At 44.9% G+C, this 17,127-nt stretch overlaps 1 protein-coding gene across 3 annotated transcripts in view; it reads left to right on the top strand.

The window, feature by feature from the left end:
• The window catches only part of Rfwd3 (ring finger and WD repeat domain 3), a 34,773-nt gene extending 27,184 nt beyond the window's left edge, over nucleotides 1-7,589 (top strand). For all 3 annotated transcript variants that reach the window (XM_010644403.3, XM_010644401.3, XM_010644400.3), the window contains 4 exons: nucleotides 1,926-2,102; nucleotides 2,862-3,076; nucleotides 4,144-4,355; nucleotides 6,589-7,589. In XM_010644403.3, coding sequence (XP_010642705.1) covers nucleotides 1,926-2,102; nucleotides 2,862-3,076; nucleotides 4,144-4,355; nucleotides 6,589-6,732 — 748 coding nt within the window. In that variant the 3' untranslated portion in view covers nucleotides 6,733-7,589. The remainder of the gene's footprint in view (nucleotides 1-1,925; nucleotides 2,103-2,861; nucleotides 3,077-4,143; nucleotides 4,356-6,588) is intronic.
• Nucleotides 7,590-17,127: the final 9,538 nt, after the last annotated feature.

Here is a 17,127-nt window from a genome sequence, read left to right as displayed (position 1 = left end):
GAAAAACGGGGGACAGGAGGTTGTAGTTTGAGATGTAGCTCAGTGCTACAGTGCCTCGCATGCACAAGGTCCTGAGTTTATTCTTCAGCACCAAAAAAACAAGTATTCCTTATAAAAGTAGAGGTTACTAAACTGTATTGAGTAGAAATATATGTTGTAAATACACCTTAGACCTCCTGGATTTAGTAATGCCCTGGAAATGGTGAGATGACAGTATGCAGGGCCCTTGGTTCCCATACCATAGTGTCACCATACCACCATAATTCTGTTCACCCGGGTATGCTGTCTGATGAGGATGCTCGCCTTGCATTAGCTATCTTTGGTGCAGCATTTTGTCTTTCATGTGCTCTGTGGGTACCATGAAGCAGATCTGAGTGAGCTGCAAGCTTTTGTCCTTTAGAAAGTGATTCTGACTCGGGAGGCTACGGCAGGAGGATTGCTGTGAGTTTGAGACCACCCTGCGCTACATAGTGAGTTCCAGATCAGTCTCAACCATATAGTGAGACCCTGTCTCAAAAAACCAAAAAGAAAAAAGAAAGTGATTCTGATCAGATGCCTCAGAACTAGCTTTCTGCTGGGCTTGGTGGCACACATCTATAGTTCCAGCATTTAGGAGGCTGAGGCAGGAGTATCACCATGAGTTTGAGGCCAGCCTGGCCTCCATAGTGAGTTCAGTTCCAGCCTGAACTACTCTAACAAGGTCCTGTCTCCAAAAAAACAAAACTGCCTTTCTGATTTCTGATGCTAAATACAAGGGCATCCTGATAAAGCTGGCCAGCCTAATAATAATAATCCTTTTGACTTTTGGCGGGTGGGGCAGGATTTCACTGTGTATGTAGTTCAGGCTGATTTTGAACTCACTAAGGCTGGCCTCAAGGAATCCTCTTGCCTCAGCCCCAGAGTGTTGGGATTACAGGTGTGCACTACCGCACGCAGCTGTCCTTTTCACTTTGATTTTTTTGTTTGTTTGTTTTTTGTTTTTTGAGACAGGGTCTCACTTTGTAGTTGAGACTGACCTGGAACTCACTATGTAGCCCAGGCTGGTCTCAACTCACAGTGATCCTCCTGTCTCAGCCTCACGAGTGATGGGATTAAAGGCATGAGCCACCACGCCTGGCTTTTTTGGAGTTTGTTCGTTTTTTGAAACAAGGTCTCCTGTATTCCAGGCTGGCCTCAAAATCTCAGCAGTCTGCTTTCTCAGTCTCCTCAGTGCTGGTATTATAGGCATACATCACCACGCCTGGGTCCTTTTGACTTTGTTAGGAGTGTTTTAGGGCTGGGATTATGACTTGGTGGGAAAGTAGTCACCTAACATGTAGTACCCTGCATTTGATCCCAAGCACACATACCCTAAAAAAACCCAAACATTCAGGTTACTTTTGGCCCAAACTTGAATGTAACATGATGTTTTTTGTTTTGGGGAGTTTATTTTGTTTGGTATTTTTTTGTTTTTTGGGGTTTTTGGTCCTGGTGAGTTGAACTCGGGTACTTGCGCTTGTGAGGCAGGCAGTGAAACCACTGAGCTAAATCCCCAGCCCTATAACATGACATTTTTATGTGTGTAGATGTGGGGCGGGGGGGAGGGGTTAAACAGGAAAATGTTACCTCTGGGTGGTAGGGTTATAATTTAGTTTTATTTTTTCTTACATTTTCTTATTTTCCTAAATTGGTTACTTGTTTGCTAGGTAACTGTGGTAAAGGTAATAGGAGAATGGACAATATGTTCTTTCTTCTTCTTTGCTTTGCGTAGCTCAAGCGGAAAGCCTGTGGCCCGCAAACACGGAAGTTTTGGAATTTGAAGGGGTTATTTGGTAACCCAGATGGCTTGGGTCTGTGGATGTCTTCTCAGTAAGCATTATTGATTATGAAATGATATTCGTTGCCTTTTTGTCATCTATTTGATTCTCTTAATTTATAATCTGCAGCCTGGAGACAAATACTGTGGTCCAGACTTACAATACTGGACGACCTGTCTGGAGCTGCTGTTGGTGTCTCGATGAAAACAACTACATCTACGCTGGACTGGCCAATGGGTCAATTCTAGTGTATGACCTGCGAAACACAAGCTGTCGTGTGCAGGAACTAGTCCCTCAGAAAGCCAGGTAGGGAGCTGCTCACTCCTCTGCTCTAAGCAGCTTTTTCTCAGATCGTTACTGTAATAGCTTGGTCCTCAGGGTTGTCCTCATTTGGCCATCAGTCCCCTTGGAGAGCAGCTCACTGAGGTCAGCTGCTGTGGTCTCATTTCAGAATCGGGAAGACCTTTAGGAATTGTGTTCATGTTGTCCAATGCTTTTTTTTTTTTTTTTTTTTTTTTTTGGATACTCTCACAAAGATAATTTGCTAGAAAATGATACAAAGAGCCCAGAAAAAGGCGCGTCACAGATCATTTTTTTTTTTTTTTTTTTCGGGTACCAGGGATAGAACTCGGGCCCTTACGCTTGCGCTTGGCGGAACCATTGAGCCATTTCCAGATCCCCAGTAGAATTATGTTCATGGTATTTCATGTGGTAGAAAGCTCTGGTATCGGGAGTAACCATGATGTGATGCTGAGTGTGGTGGCACACACCTGTAATCACAGCACTCTGAGAGGCTGAGGTAGGAAAAGATAACTGGTTTAGGCTACATTTTTATTGTTGTTTCTTTCTACCATAGTGTTTCCAATTTCTTTTATTGGAGTATCTGGTGCTTTGCAGAATGCCCCTTTTCTATTAGAGGGTGAAGAGTTTTATTAGATGTGAGGGCATGCTGACCACACGTTTAACCTCTTTGGTAAACAAGAATATGGGCTCCTGGCAGAAATGTCAGGCGCAGTCCAAGTGTTGGGTGTAGAATGTGAACCCTGGTTTCCCTTTTCTCCTCAGATGCCCCCTGGTGTCCCTGTCATACATCCCCAGAGCTGCCTCGGCTGCATTTCCATATGGTGGGGTACTGGCTGGAACCCTGGAATACGCTTCCTTCTGGGAGCTGAAAATGGGCTTTTCACACTGGCCTCACATGCTGCCCCTGGAACCAGGGGGCTATGTGGACTTTCAGGCAGAGAGCAGCACCCGACACTGTCTGGTAACCCACAGGCCCGGTGAGTGGGGGTGTCCCTGGGCCTCTGGGGGTGTTTGGGAGCAGATTGGCCCTCCCCTTGGGTGGCTATGGTGCCAGACTTGCAGCTCTTCCTGCTCCCGTGAGGGTGGGAGCACCTGGTTCCTTCCTTTGTGGGAACGGCCGTTTTCCCAGGTGGTGAACCTCTCCAGGCTCACCTCTGCCTTCAGTGGTGCGGGGAGGGAGGCTGTTCTGGAGTCTGTGAGCTACGTTCAGATCACTTTTATGTCTTCTACCTGTCACACACCTCATGCAAGAGAAAGCCCAGATGTGACCCAGACGGGCCTCTTCTTAAATTCACAGGTTCTTTATAGTTTAAATTCCTGATGAAGCACCCTGATATCAGTCGGTGCTGTGGATTTTCATCCTTTCTTCCTTTGGTCTGAGGTCTCAAGGGAATGCTATAACCTGTAGCCCTGCCCTGATGGGGCTGTTGGTATTTAGTGTTGGTTGGTTCCATGTGCCTTTCATAGGTACCTCCTTTATCCTGTAAGACCGCTTTATTGCCGAAGAGTCTGACCTGTGACCAGGCTGACCTCTCACAGGAACCCTGACAGGCTCAAAGACACTGTTCTCAGGACAGCAGGCCTTCTTATCTTAAAGACGGCGCCCAGTACCACTCTTTTTTGTTCTCTTAGCTTTTATTTGCTTCTCAGCAGAACCTCAGGTACGATTCTCCTGGAATAGCATACTTTTACTTTCTAAGAGTACAATCCTCAGGTCCTCGGTGGGGGAAGGGGAAAAAAACTGAGAACTCTTAGAGATGAATTCCTCAGGAGAGGTCTGGCAGGACACGGTGACTTTCCTAAAACAGGTACATCCTCAGAATTTTCTTTTATAGGCAAAAGCCTGTTGTGGGTAACTCACTTCTTCCTAGCTGAGGTTTCTGAATTTCACTTGTGCTGGTTCTGTTTGCTCTATAGCTACTCCTGTGGTCTAATATACTTACATTCTTCTACCCGGCTACGCCGTACGTGTCTGGGGCACAAGTTCTTGGTCACTGCCTAGGTACCATCCCAGTGGACTAGCGCTGGCTTCTCTGTCCCACAGATAAGAACCACAACACCATGCGAAGTGTGCTAATGCAGATGTCCTACAAGCTGGATGACGCCGGGGAACCAGTTTGCTCCTGCCATCCTGTGCAGACATTCCTCGGGGGACCCACTTGCAAACTGTTGACCAAAAGTGCCATATTCCAAAGCCCACAGAATGATGGCAGTATCCTGGTCTGTACTGGCGATGAAGCATCAAATTCTGCCCTGGTAAGTGTCTGTTTTGTTTATTTTATTTTTTGAGACAGGGTCTTGTCCATGTAGTTCATGCTGACCTTCAACTCACTATGACTCCAGTCCTTGTGAGGCAGGTGGCGGAACCTCTGAGCTAAATCCCCAGTCCCCCTGCCCCTTTTTAATCTATTTATCTATCCTTTTAGGGCTTTGGGGGGGGGGTTTGGTTTTTTGAGACACGGTTTCATTATGTAGTTGGGATTGACCTGAAACTCGCTATGTAGGCCTGCACCACCACGTCTGACATATTTATTTATTTATTGTACCAGGGATTGAACTCGGGCCCTTGTGCTTGTGAGGCAGAGACGGTGGCACCACTGAGCCAAATCCCCGGCCCTTTTTTTGGCAAGGGGGTAGAAAAATTTTTTTAAAAGTAGGAAAATTTGCTGGGTGGTGGCACAAGCCTGTAATCCCAGCACTTGCAAGGCTGAGGCAGGAGGATCGCTGTGAGTTTGAGACCAGCCTGGACTACATAGTGAGTTCCAGTTCAGTTTCAACTACATAATATGAGATCCTGTCTCAAAAAAAATCAAAAAACAAAAAATGTTGGAAATTTTACTGGGGAATAGGAATAGCTCCTGAGAGAAAGGAGGTGTCCCAAATAGGTTGCCTCAAATGTTTTTTTTTTTTTTTTTTTTTTTTTTTTTAAGAGCAGCATATTTCAGTATATATAAGGGTAAAATAACATAAATCAGCAAAGCTAAAGATAGGGTTCATAGGGGGCCAGGGATTTAGCTCAGTATGGGCAAGGCCATCTCGCAAGCGCAATAACCCACAGAACCCAAAATAAAAATAGGGTTCACAAACCGGGTGTAGTGGCACATGCCTGTAATCCCAGCACTCGGGAGGCTGAGGCAGAAGGATCACTGTGAGTTCGAGACCAGCCAGGGCTACAAAGTGAGTTCCAGGTCAGTCTCAACTACATAGTGAGACCCTGTCTCAAAAAAACAAAACAAAAAAGTGGGGGGAGCTCACAATCCAGGTGAGTAAAGCCTTAATAATTGTTGAATGGGGGGGGTCATTGTGCCATTTTCTCTGCTTTCTATTTATTTTTTATTTTTTTATTTTTATTTTTTGGATACCTGGGATTGAACTCAGGTCCTTGTGCTTGCGAGGCTGGTAGCAGCACCACTGAGCTAAATCCCCAGCTCTTTTTTATTTTTTATTTAATTTGAAGACAGGGTCTCACTATGTATGTAATCCAGACTGACTTCAAACTTGCTGTGTGTCCAGCTTAGCCTCTAAGTTGGATCCTCCTGCCTTAGCTTCCTGGGTGCTAGGATTACAGGCATATGTCATCATAAAATACTTTGTATAGTGAGTTTTGTTTTGTTTTCTTAGACTTAGAAAGGAAAAGAAAGTACTATTTAGAATGTAGGTTCCATGAGGACTAGGCCAGGAATTTTTTCTTTTCCCAGCTTTATTTCCCCCAATGGAAACTCCATCCCTGGAAGTACTGACCTTGAACTTGGAGTGATCCTCCTGCCTCAGCCTTGTACAATACCAAGGTTGATAATGTGGAGTGGGTGGAGCAAGCTCCTACTCTATTTCCCAGTTTCACAAGTCCATTTAACCAGCACTCAGGCAGAGGCAGGAAGATCACTGTGAGTTTGACTCCAGCCTGGGGGCTACATAGTGAGTTCAAGGCCAACCTGAACCGCATAGCAAGACTCCATCTCAAAAAACTAATCCAGGAGTGGTGGCGCAGGCCTGGAATCCCAGCTGGTAGATTGGTAGGCTGAGGCAGGAGGCTGTGAGTTAGAGACCAGCCAGGGCTACATAGTGAGTTCTAGGTCAGTCTCAACTACATAGTGAGACCCTGTCTCAAAAAAGCTAACAAAAGTCCACTTGATAAATTGTCTTTGGATAGAGAGCCTAACAGCCAAAGGCTGAGAAATAGTTGGGCCAGGAACTTTGTCTGATTGACCCTCTGCCATGGAAGGACCAGTAGTAGCTAAGAAGTTGCGTGGCACACAGATGGAAGGAATGAGTGGTCCCAGGCAGACTAATTGCTGCTTGCAATGGGCAAGGCCATCTCAGCGTGTGCTGGGTGTGAGGGCATTGTGCAGCCTTGTGAAGGTTATAGTCAGTCTTTTCCCTAGACAGTTCTCACCTCTCCTCAGTTGTTTGGTGACAGAGCAAGTGAGACCACCACCCCCCCAGCTGGACTGTCCACTGACCTTCTTTTCCCTGTGATTGTCTTCTTTAGCTATGGGATGCTGGCAGTGGCTCGTTACTGCAGGACCTGCAGAATGATCATCCTGTCTTGGACATCTGCCCATTTGACGTGAACCATAGCAGCTACCTGGCCACCTTAACAGAGAAGATTGTCCACATCTATAAGTGGGAGTGACCTCCGGTGTGCTGCTCATTGGCCTTCAGTGTTGTTACCCCTGAGCAAGATGCCTGCTTGGTGCCTGCAGATGAGAACGTCTGGCTCCTTGGGTTAGGGTGGTCCCGAGGCATGTGTATCTGCTCTATCCATGAGGCCAATGACTGCTGCTGTGCCATCTGTGTAATTACTTCCTTGGGTAAAAGGCCTTCGTGAATCTTTGCTGGAAACCTTCTTGCTGTCTATATTTTGCTGGTGTCCTGTCAGCAGTCATTTAGGATCTGAGTGTGCACCAAGTGTTTTCTGGGTGATCTGACACCCACTGCCCAACTGAGCATCTTGTTGGGCTAATTGCTACATCCCGAAGGGGCCGACCTTCCAGGCTTGGTACATCACTGACACAGAAGAGTCTGTCTCCCACTGAACACGAGACCCCTGGAGAACCCTGTGTAGGGTGCGATGTTATTTCTGAGCCTGAAGGCTTATGACCTAGTACGTGCCTCATCTGTGCCGAAGTGTGCAGCAGTGTTGCCACTTGCGTTTTTCCAGGCACGCAGTGGGAGGGTGTTGGCGAGTCCGGTGGTGGAGGTGGCCTCAGCTAATGCTGTGTGCACTAAGGTTCACTGCATTGTGGGAGCTAAGGAAGGGGTCCAGTTGTGTGAACAATGGGGAGGGGTCATTTTCCTCCAGCTTGCCTAGGATCTCAGGATTTTATCTAAGCCAGTACTTTAAGGACAATTCTTTTCTCCCCCTGCTAGGAATAGATGAGTAATATGTCAGAGTTCCTACTTGACTCTCCCAGAGATCAGGAGCAAGGGACTCAATAAGAAGGCTGAGTCAGGTGGACAGCATGAACCACAGAGAGACGCTGTCTCAGGAAAAATAGAAAAGAAAGCCTGCGAAGCAGCAGATGTGTGGAGAAGGGGAATACGGTTTGTCTCCCATTTTGGAAAGTTGCCTAACTAGAAGCAACCCCTCTGTGTGAGGAGCTGCTGCTGAACATCTTTATAATTCCCAGGTAGTGGTTTCCCCTCGTGAACTGATGTTTCCAGTTTCCGCTGACTCACCTCTAACCTCTTCGGAGTGTTATTGGTAATGTTATTCTCAGGAAGATACCAGTGGTTGCAGACCTGTATGGAGGACAGGGAGGCACCCACCAGCTCTCATTCTAGTCCTTGTCTGTCCAACGTGAGGAGCTGCACTTCTGTCCAGCAGAGGGCAGGCGTAGGCTGTGTTTGCTTTGCTTTTGTCTGACACTTCCGTGTAGACAGGCCAGTGCTCTTGGAAGCAGCATGGCTAACAGTGTGATTTCTGTTTTTGTTTTTGTTCTAACAGTGTGATTTCTTAAATAATTGTTAGTGAGGTGTGAGCCTTCGGTCAAACAATCCTGATCTGGCAACTCCTCAGCTGTTTCCAAAGTCTTTCTTACCAGCCTGGGATTAAGGTAGATTTTTCCATAGCTCCAAGTTGCAAGTTTCTTGGCTTTTTTTGAAACAGGGTCTCAAATATGTAGTTCAGGCTGGCCTCAAACTCATGGTGATCCTGCTGCATCCTCCTGAATGCTAGGATTACAGGTATGAGCCACCACGCCCAGCTCCCATAGCTTCGAGTTCTGGCTGTGCTTCTTAACGCAACCTTCTGTGTTAGGACAGTTTATTTGTTTTGGGGTTTTTTTTTTTTTTTTTTAAGCTATCTCAAAAAGCTGCAAACTGCAAAGAAGCCCCCCTTTCTCAGGAGATACTGCTTTTGTCATACCGATGAATCACTGCCCTGTCCTGGAGCTTCAGCAGCAGGATTGAGTCCAGATGTTGGCCTTGGTCACTTCTTTGGGCTGGGTCAGTGTTAGGAGTTGACTGCCCTGAAGTAATTCAGCTATGCCAGTTGACTTCCCTGAGAGGAAGAGCTGGGGCACTCCCAAGGGCTGGGTGAATGTTATCTTACCATTTTGATGCACTTGTCTGATGTGGAGGCTTCCAGGAACCTAGGACCTTATGTGTTCTGTGCATGCGCCGTACCACTGTGCTACATCCCCAACTCAAATTTGTATATTTGGAAGCGAATTCACCTGATAGTTTTCCCTCAAGAAGAAACCTCACCCTGGCCTCTGCCTCACCGCACTTGGAGGAGGCTACGTCCAGACCCACACTCTAGTCTCCTGAGTATATCAGGGTCTCTGCCCTGCGCATCCCCCTCATTCTTGCCTCCAGGATTGTTTTCCATTTGAGGATTTGGATTAAGTAAGTTCAAAATGACCTGTCATTGTATGTGTCCTTGCACCTGCTTTAAAAACAGGTCGTAGGATTTCAATTTGTGTTCTAATGTTTGTCTTTTGATGTTAATATGAAAATAAAGAATTAGCCGTTTTTAGCAACAGCACCTGGTGCCCTTTGTCTCACTGTCTACTAGAACTGGAAACGTGTGGAGAGGGTGTGGACTGCTCCGTGTCATCCAATGCTGGGCTGTTTGACATGAATTTCCCTGTACCTGAAGTTAATGTTTAATTTAAACCAATGAAGCAGTTGAGGCTTTGACTGGCAAGTCTATTTTGGTCCTGACGGGAAGCTGTGCACTTGCCTCAACTCCCCGTCCTGGTCATGTGGCCGTGTACATTTCCCAGACTCCCCTGCCTGCTGGCTTCCCAGTGTTTCTCTGTAGCCTGGAGACTACACTATAGAAAGAAAGGACTTTCTCCCTTTCATCTTTCAGTTGTTGGCAGCACTTTTGACAGTGGCGGCAGCAGTAGGCAAGTGTGGCCTCTTGGGTTCTTGTTCAGAACTGGCCACTTGCCTCAGTTTCTTTGTTCATTTTGAAATCTCAATTGCTATTTCAGAAATCTCTATTGCTATAAGTCATGGTGTTCTGGGACTAGGCTGGAAAGACCAAAAATGTCTTCAACTAAATAGCAAATAGAGCATACTGGATTCCAAGAGGACTGGGTTCATAGGTAAAACTTACGGAGCTTTGTGCTCCACGGGGAAAGAAATTGGAAAAGTGATAGGTACTGGGGTAGAAATCACTCCTATTGATAAGAAACCCAAAACTATTTTTCACAGTGCTCTTTTCTTGTCCATGTTAGTGAATGATTACAAGTGAAATTCTGAGAATTAACTTCAGTTTATCGGTAGCAATCTCTGCTATTTTGCCTTTTATAGTTTACAAAGCTCTTTCATGATATGTTAAATAGCTCATGGAAAGAAACAGGTTCATCCTGGGTGTTTTGGCACATACTGTAATCAGCACTGTGGGAGGCTGAGGCAGGAAGATCATAAACTCAAGCCCAGCCTGGGTAACATAGTAAGACCCTAACTTCCTAACTCAGAAAGGGCTCAGTATGAAGGCTCTTTCACTCCCCAGTACCACAGAAAAGAAAATTTCCAGTACCCAAGAACTGAAGGGAAGGAATGAGGGCCTAACACAAGAAAGGGTGATAAAGAGAGAGCTGCAGAATCTAAGCCATGTGATTTGACATCGAGCTTGTACCCCAGGGGAAGTCCACTCTTGGCCATGACTGCGTCCTCAAGATGGATCTGACAGTGAGTCGCACCACACCTTTAGTGGGCACAGGCTCCCTCCCCACTCAGTCATTTTCAGCTGGTGACATTGCTTTCCCTGCTTAAGCCCCCAGCCCCACCCCAAAGAAACCACTACAACTGTGCAGCACAGTGGAGGGAGGTAGGACATCTAGATTCCAGACAGGAACACAGAGGGATTCTCCCTGAGTCTTCCATTCTTGGTCTAGAGTTTAGGCCCTAGTCAGTCACTGAGATGCCTGTGACAGTTCAGGGGCCTTGTCTGGATAATTTCAAGGTATCTAGAAGGATGTTTCATGTTTTCCCCTTTAAGGGTTTTTTTTTCCCCCGCTTCCAGGTACTGGGGTTTCTCATAGAGCTGAATCCCCATCCCTTTTTTTTACTTTGAGACAGGGTCTTGCTATGTGTTTCAGGCCAGCCTTGAACTCACTGTGTAGCCCAGGCTGGTCTCACATTTGCAGTGATTCTCCTGCTTCAGCCTCCTGAGTGATGGGATTACAAAAGTGGTCTGCTATACTCAACTCTTGTTTGAAGACTCTAACAGCCTTCAAACTTCTTAGAATTGTTTTTTTTTTGTTGTTTTTTTGTGGTACCAGGGATCGAACTTGGGACCTTGCACTTATGAGGCAAGCGGCAGAACCACCGAGCCCAATCCCTGGCCCCTCTTAGAATTGAATTTCAGTTTAAGTTCAGTCTTAGACATGTATACTCAACACTTCTTCCTTCCTTTTCTCCTTCACACAGTGTTGGATCTTCATCATGGTCCATGGCTGGACCAACACATAGAGTGCCAGGAATGTTCTAAGAAAACAGGTTTAAATGCTCCTGTGAACTCTGAGCACTTGCCAGGCTGATCCAGGAGGGTCATGAGTTTGAGGCCATCCCAAGGTACGTAACCTTGTGTACAAGGCCAACCAGAACACTACATAGCAAGACCCAGTCTTTAAAAAAACAAGTTGAATCACTAGATAAGTAACACTAAAGGGATGGGGTGTCATTCTTCAGGAAGCAGTGTTAAATTAGAGATGCCCTTATTTGGCGCTGTCTCCAGAGGGAAGAGTACAAGAATCCAGGAAACAAAGTAGAGAAAGAGGCATGGTCCTAGGTGATTCTGTGCTTCCTGTCTCGGCAATCCTGGGCCTTGTATGGTTGCTGGTCCTAGATTCTTACAGAATGCAGCTAGGTGTGTTGGTGCACAGCTGTAATCCCAGCGCTGAGGGAGAATGAGGCAGAAAGAAGGATCATCGTGAGTTCAAAGACAGCCTGCTCTATATCATCAAAAATAAAAATAAAAAAAAAAGGCCAGCCTGGACTTCATAGTAAGACCATTTCAAAAAAACCTAAAAATTAAAAAAAAAAAAAAAAAAAACAGCTGCTGAGTAGGGGCCAGGGATTTAGCTCAGTGGTTCCTCTGTCTGCCTCACAAGCACAAGGACCCGAGTTCAATCCCCTGTACCAAAAAAAAGTGGGGATAAAGGCTTAGCTGGGAATGTAGCTCAGTGCGAAGGGTTTGAGTTCAACGGTCAATACCTAAAGAAAAAAAAAGACTCAGTCTTCCTCAGTATTCTTCAGGTAGACTGGGAATTGGAGGTTCACTTTGATCCCTGTGGGGTAGGTTTTACGCTTTACAAAGTTTGTTCTGTTTAGTTTTGCTCTTTCTTCTGGGGCAAGGTCCTCATTCCTAGTTGTTGCTCTTCCTCCTGGGCTGTGGCCTTTGATCCAAGGGTGTAGCCCTGCGGGGACTCAGTTGAAAAGCCTGGAGTGTTTACCCTGGCACCTGCACTTCAGCAGGATTCCAACAACCCTAATGTCCTTTCCCCAGCACTTCTGAGTCTGCTGCTCTCAGCCATTGTTTCTGCATTTGGTGTCTCGCCTATTGAATGCAGTTTAGAAGTCAGTTAGTGACAAGGGAGATTTGTTCACAGATTTTGGCTCTTTTTCTGTGGTTTCCTTCTCTCTGGGGTATTTTGGCCCTTAAATCTCAGACACTTTGGTTGCTCTAAAGGCCTGTTTGTCTATTTTAGTACAATAAGATTGTTACTTCCAGCTGAGTATGGTGACTCATCCCTTTAGTCCCAGCTACTCTGGAGGCTGAGGCGGGAGGATTGTGTATGAGACCAGCCTGGGCAATTTAACAAGACCCCCCTCAAAAAATACAAATAAAAGGATGGGAGTGTAGTTCATTGCTTCCTGGGTTCAATTTTCAGTACAGGAAAAAAAAAAAAAAAAGGGGGCCCTGTGCAGACTGTCTTCCCATAAACTACATCTTTGTTTGTTTGTCTAGTACCTGGGATCAAACTTGGAACCTTCCACTTGCAAGGCAGGTAGTGGGACTACTGACCTAAATCCCCTGCTTAGTTTTTGTTTTTGTTTTTGTTTTTTTTTAACAATCTCACTACGTAGTTAAGGCTGGTCTTGAACTCACTATGTAGCCTAGGCTGGCCTCAAACTGGAGGCAGTCCTCCTGCCTCAGCCTCCCGGAGTGCTAGGATTACAGGTGTGCACCACTCCCTTTATTTTTATTTTACCCCCAGCCCTTTTTATTTTTGTTTTGAGACAGGGCCTGATAAATTATCCTTGAACTCTCCTAAGGAGGAGGGATTATAGGGGTGGCCACCATGCCTGGCCCATAGCTACCAATTTTATGCCTATTGATGCTTACATATCATTCAGAGAGCCTTTCTGTAGCTGCCTTTATAAAAAGCCCCCACAAGCCAGGCATGGTGGCACATGCCTATAATCCCAGGAGGCTGAGGCAGGAGGATCTCCCGGAGTTCAAAGCTGGCATAGACTACATAGGGAGACCCTGTGTCAAAAGGTGTTTTTTTTTTTTTTTTTTGGTACCAGGGATCGAACTCGGGTCCTTGCGCTTGCAAGGCAGGCGCTGGAATCACTGAGCTAAATCCCCAGCCTCAAAAAAAGTTTTTTTGTTGTTATTGTTTTATTGTTTGTCTCTCATATAAATCAGTTCTTAAGCAAGGTGTGGCATATTTAAAAATTGCTTAATAAAGGCCGGTGATTTAGATCTGTGGTTCTGCCGCCTTGCATGCTCAAGGTCCTGAGTTCAATCCCTGTACCCCCCCCAAAAAAATTGCTTAATGAAAGACCTTTACATTGAAAACTATAGTACTCTGGGGCTGGGGATTTAACTCAGTGGTGATGTTGCCTGCCTTGCAAGCACAAGGTCCTGAGTTCAATCCCCAGTACAAAAAAAAAAAAAAGAAAGAAAAAGAAAGAAGAAAAAAAAGGCTTCAATTCTATGTTTAAGAAGAAGAGAAAAATAAAACTATAGTACTCTGAAAAAGGATATCAAAGAGGATATCAGAAAATGGAAAGAGGGCTAGGGATTTAGCTCAGTGGTTTTGTCGCTTACCTGGTAAGCACAAGATCCCGAGTTCAATCCCTGGTACCAAAAACAACAAAACAACAACAACAACAACAACAACAAATGGAAAGATATCCATTGTTCTTGGGGTGAAAGAACAAATATAGTGAAAATGGCCATACTTCCAAAATTGTTATACAGAGTTAATGCAATCCTGGTCACAATAGCAATAGCATATCTCACTGATTTAGAGAGAGTAATCTTAAAATTCATTTGGAACCAGAAAAGACCTAGAATAGAAAAAGCAATTCTGGGCAACAAAGGCAAGGCAGGGAACATCATGACTTCTGACTTGAAATTATACTATAAAGCTACTAGTAATAAAAACAGGATGGTACTGGCAAAAATAACAGACCCAATGGTTAATGTAACAGGCTAGAAGATGCAGAAACATTTCCAAAGATAACTCAACCACCTTGTTTGACAAAGGAGCCAAACACCATCCCTGGGAGCAAGATAGCCTCCTTACTAAATGGTGCTAGAAAAACTGGCTTTCCATATGCCGAAGATTAAAACTAGACCTGTATCTTTCACCATGCACTAAACTAAAATAAAAATGGATGAAAAGATCTCAATATTAAAACAGAAGCACTAAATCTTCTGGATGATAGAACAGGTAGAATTCTTGAAGACACCGATGTAGGCAAAAACCTTATGAGTAAAACCTCAACTGAACAAGAACTACCACCAAGAATCAACAACTGGGATCTCATCTTATTAAAAAGATCTTTAGGGTCAGGAATTTAGCTCAGTGGTGCTGCGCCTGCCTTGCAAGCTCAAGGTATTGAGTTCAATCCCTGGTACTGCCAAAAAAGATGGGGGGTGGTGCACAGCAAGAGAAACCTCCAACAGAGTGAAAAGAGAAAAAATTTTTGCCAGCTATTCCTGACAGGTGTACTATCTAGAATATACAATGAACTAAAAAATATCAGACCCCCCCAAATTTAAAGACCCAGTCCAAAAATGGGCATCTGAAATGAATAGACATTTCTCAGATTAAGAGGTAGAAATGGCAAATAAATATGTGAAAAAATGTTCACCATCACTGGACATTCAAGAGATGCAAATTAAAACAAAGCTGCAATTCCATCACTCTAGAAAGAACGGCTATCATCAAGATATCAACCAGTAACAAATGCTGGCAGGACTGTGTGGAAAAAGGAACCCTTCTCCACTGGTGGTGGGAGTGCAGACTGGTACAACCACTGTGGAAATCAGTGTGAAGTTTTCTCAAAAAATTAAAACTAGAGGTAGAGGTTCCATTTGACCCAGCTATTCCCCTTCTTGGTATCTTCCCAAAAGAATTAAAAGCATCCTACTACAGCGATAGATACTCAACATGTTTATAGCAGCATGGTTTGTAGTAGTTTAAACTTGGAAACAGCCTAAATGCCCATCAAATGGAGACTGGATAAAGAAGATGGGTTGTTATACAAGGGAGTACTACTCTGCCATAAAGAAGAGTACGCTTGAGATATATCTAGCTAAATGGATGTGCCTGAGACTGTACTCTTAGGAGAAATAATAGGACACACATTTAAATACTGCATTGTTTCTCTGGTGTGAGAAACTGAAAGTGTAAATAAAGACCAAAATCTATAATAGATAGATATTGGGAAATAGGAACAACAAATGTTAGAAGGGAAAAAATGGAAACAAAGCTTTTGTAAATAAAGAGGGGAAGAGCGGTTATGTATGCATTGCTATGGATCAAATCCAGAGCCTTATACTGCTAGGCAAGGATCCTACCACCGAGCTACATCCTCAGCCTGGATATAGTATATTTTTATATTGAAAAGTCAAGCTGGGTGTGGCGGTAGACATCTGTAACCCCAGCACTCTGAGAGGATGAGGCAGGAGGATCAGAGCCTAGCCTTGGTGATTCAGTGAGTGAATTAGTGAGGCCCTGACTTAAAAATAAAAACTTTCAAAGGCTGGGCATGAAGCTCAGGGTGAAGGCCCTAGCTTCAATACTAGAGTTACCAGGTTTTGGGGTGCTAGATTCTCCTACCAGTGGCTTCTAGGTTCTATCTGTCCTGAGCCAAGACAAGCACAAATGGTAGCAAAGTTCTGTGAAAGGTAGGAAACAAACAGGAGGGGAGGGGAGGAGAGGGAGAGGAGAAAGAGGGGAGAGGGAGAGGAGGGGAGAGGAGAGGAGAGGAAGGAAAGTCAGTGAGGCAGGAGACCTAAGTTAGGTCACCTGTCTTTCCATTGGTTTGGGGAATTGTGACTTTAAAAATTTTGTTGTGGTAATACTGGAGCTTGAACCCAGAGAGCCTTTGCACTGAGGAGCATCTTCAGCTTGTATTTATTTAAAAAAAAAATTTTGGTACTGGGGGATCGAACTCTGGACCTTTCACTTAGTGAGGCAGGAAGCAGCATCACTGAGCTAAATCCCCGGCAATAATTTTGTTTTTTTGAGAGTCTCGCTATGTAGTTCAGGGTGGCCTTGAACTCACTTTGTAGCCCAGGGTAGCCTGAAACTCGCAGCAAACCTTCTGGCTTGGCCTCCAGAGAGGGCTGAGATTACAGGTGTGCACCACCATACCTGGCTTTTTTTTTTTTTTTTTAAGACAGCATCATCCTAAATTGCTCAGGTTGAATTTGTTTGCTTCTGAGAATAGTTTCGATTTTCATTTCGTTGTTCTATGATATGTTTTAGGGCAGTGCTGTTGCTAAACATTTGTAAAGCTGAGTGGCATTTTTTTTTTGGTACCGGGATCGAATGAACTCTGATCCTCGTGCTTACGAGACAGGCAGCAGAACCACTGAGCTAAATCGCTGGCCCCGCTCAGGTTGAATGTGAATTTCCAATCCTCCTGTCTCAGCCTCCCAGAATTTGGAGATCACAGGTGTGTACTACCACACTCTACTGGATTATGACTTCTGTAAAGTCTAGATTTGGTTAACACAGCCTTACTTATCTGGCCCAGAGCCCAGATTTCTGCATTTCTTGCTTCTTGGTCAATGTGATTTCGAGATAGATTTATCCTTCTCCCTATCTCCCTAGGCAATCTGTGGCCAGATATCAGATTTCCTTAGTGCAGGATGAAAGATAAGCACTGCTGGTTTTTCTGACCAAGTCTTCATTTTAAATAGCCTTAAACCAAACCCTCTTAAAATCATCTCCTACTTATTAGCGGCATGCAGACCCAGCATTGAAAAATAAGGACCCTTGCTTCTCAAGGGCTTCTGGTGATTTCTCAGGCTTGCCCGTCTGAGATTAACCATGCCATCAGTCTGTTACTGAGCACTCAGGTTTATTTGGTCACTATGGGCTACATTAGCCAAGTGTTCAAGGTTGGGTGCTACCTGGGGGTTGTTTTGCGCCAGTAGCAAGGGTGAGGGGTGGTATCAATGTGCTCTCATTCCTACGGCCAGAAGCCTGGGACACCCCCTCCCCCCGGCAATTTGCATCCACAGAATATTGTCTATGCCTGTGCTCAACTTTTTAGGTCATAGTTATATCCTACCTAATTTTTTTTTTTTTTTTTTTTTTTG

The sequence above is a fragment of the Fukomys damarensis genome, unplaced genomic scaffold (genome assembly GCF_012274545.1).
Source record: "Fukomys damarensis isolate Sample0158 unplaced genomic scaffold, DMR_v1.0_HiC HiC_scaffold_32, whole genome shotgun sequence".
Taxonomy (NCBI): Eukaryota; Metazoa; Chordata; class Mammalia; order Rodentia; family Bathyergidae; genus Fukomys; species Fukomys damarensis.
The sequence above is the reverse complement of the archived record's forward strand: the minus strand, read 5'-3'. Positions and strand labels throughout refer to the sequence as shown.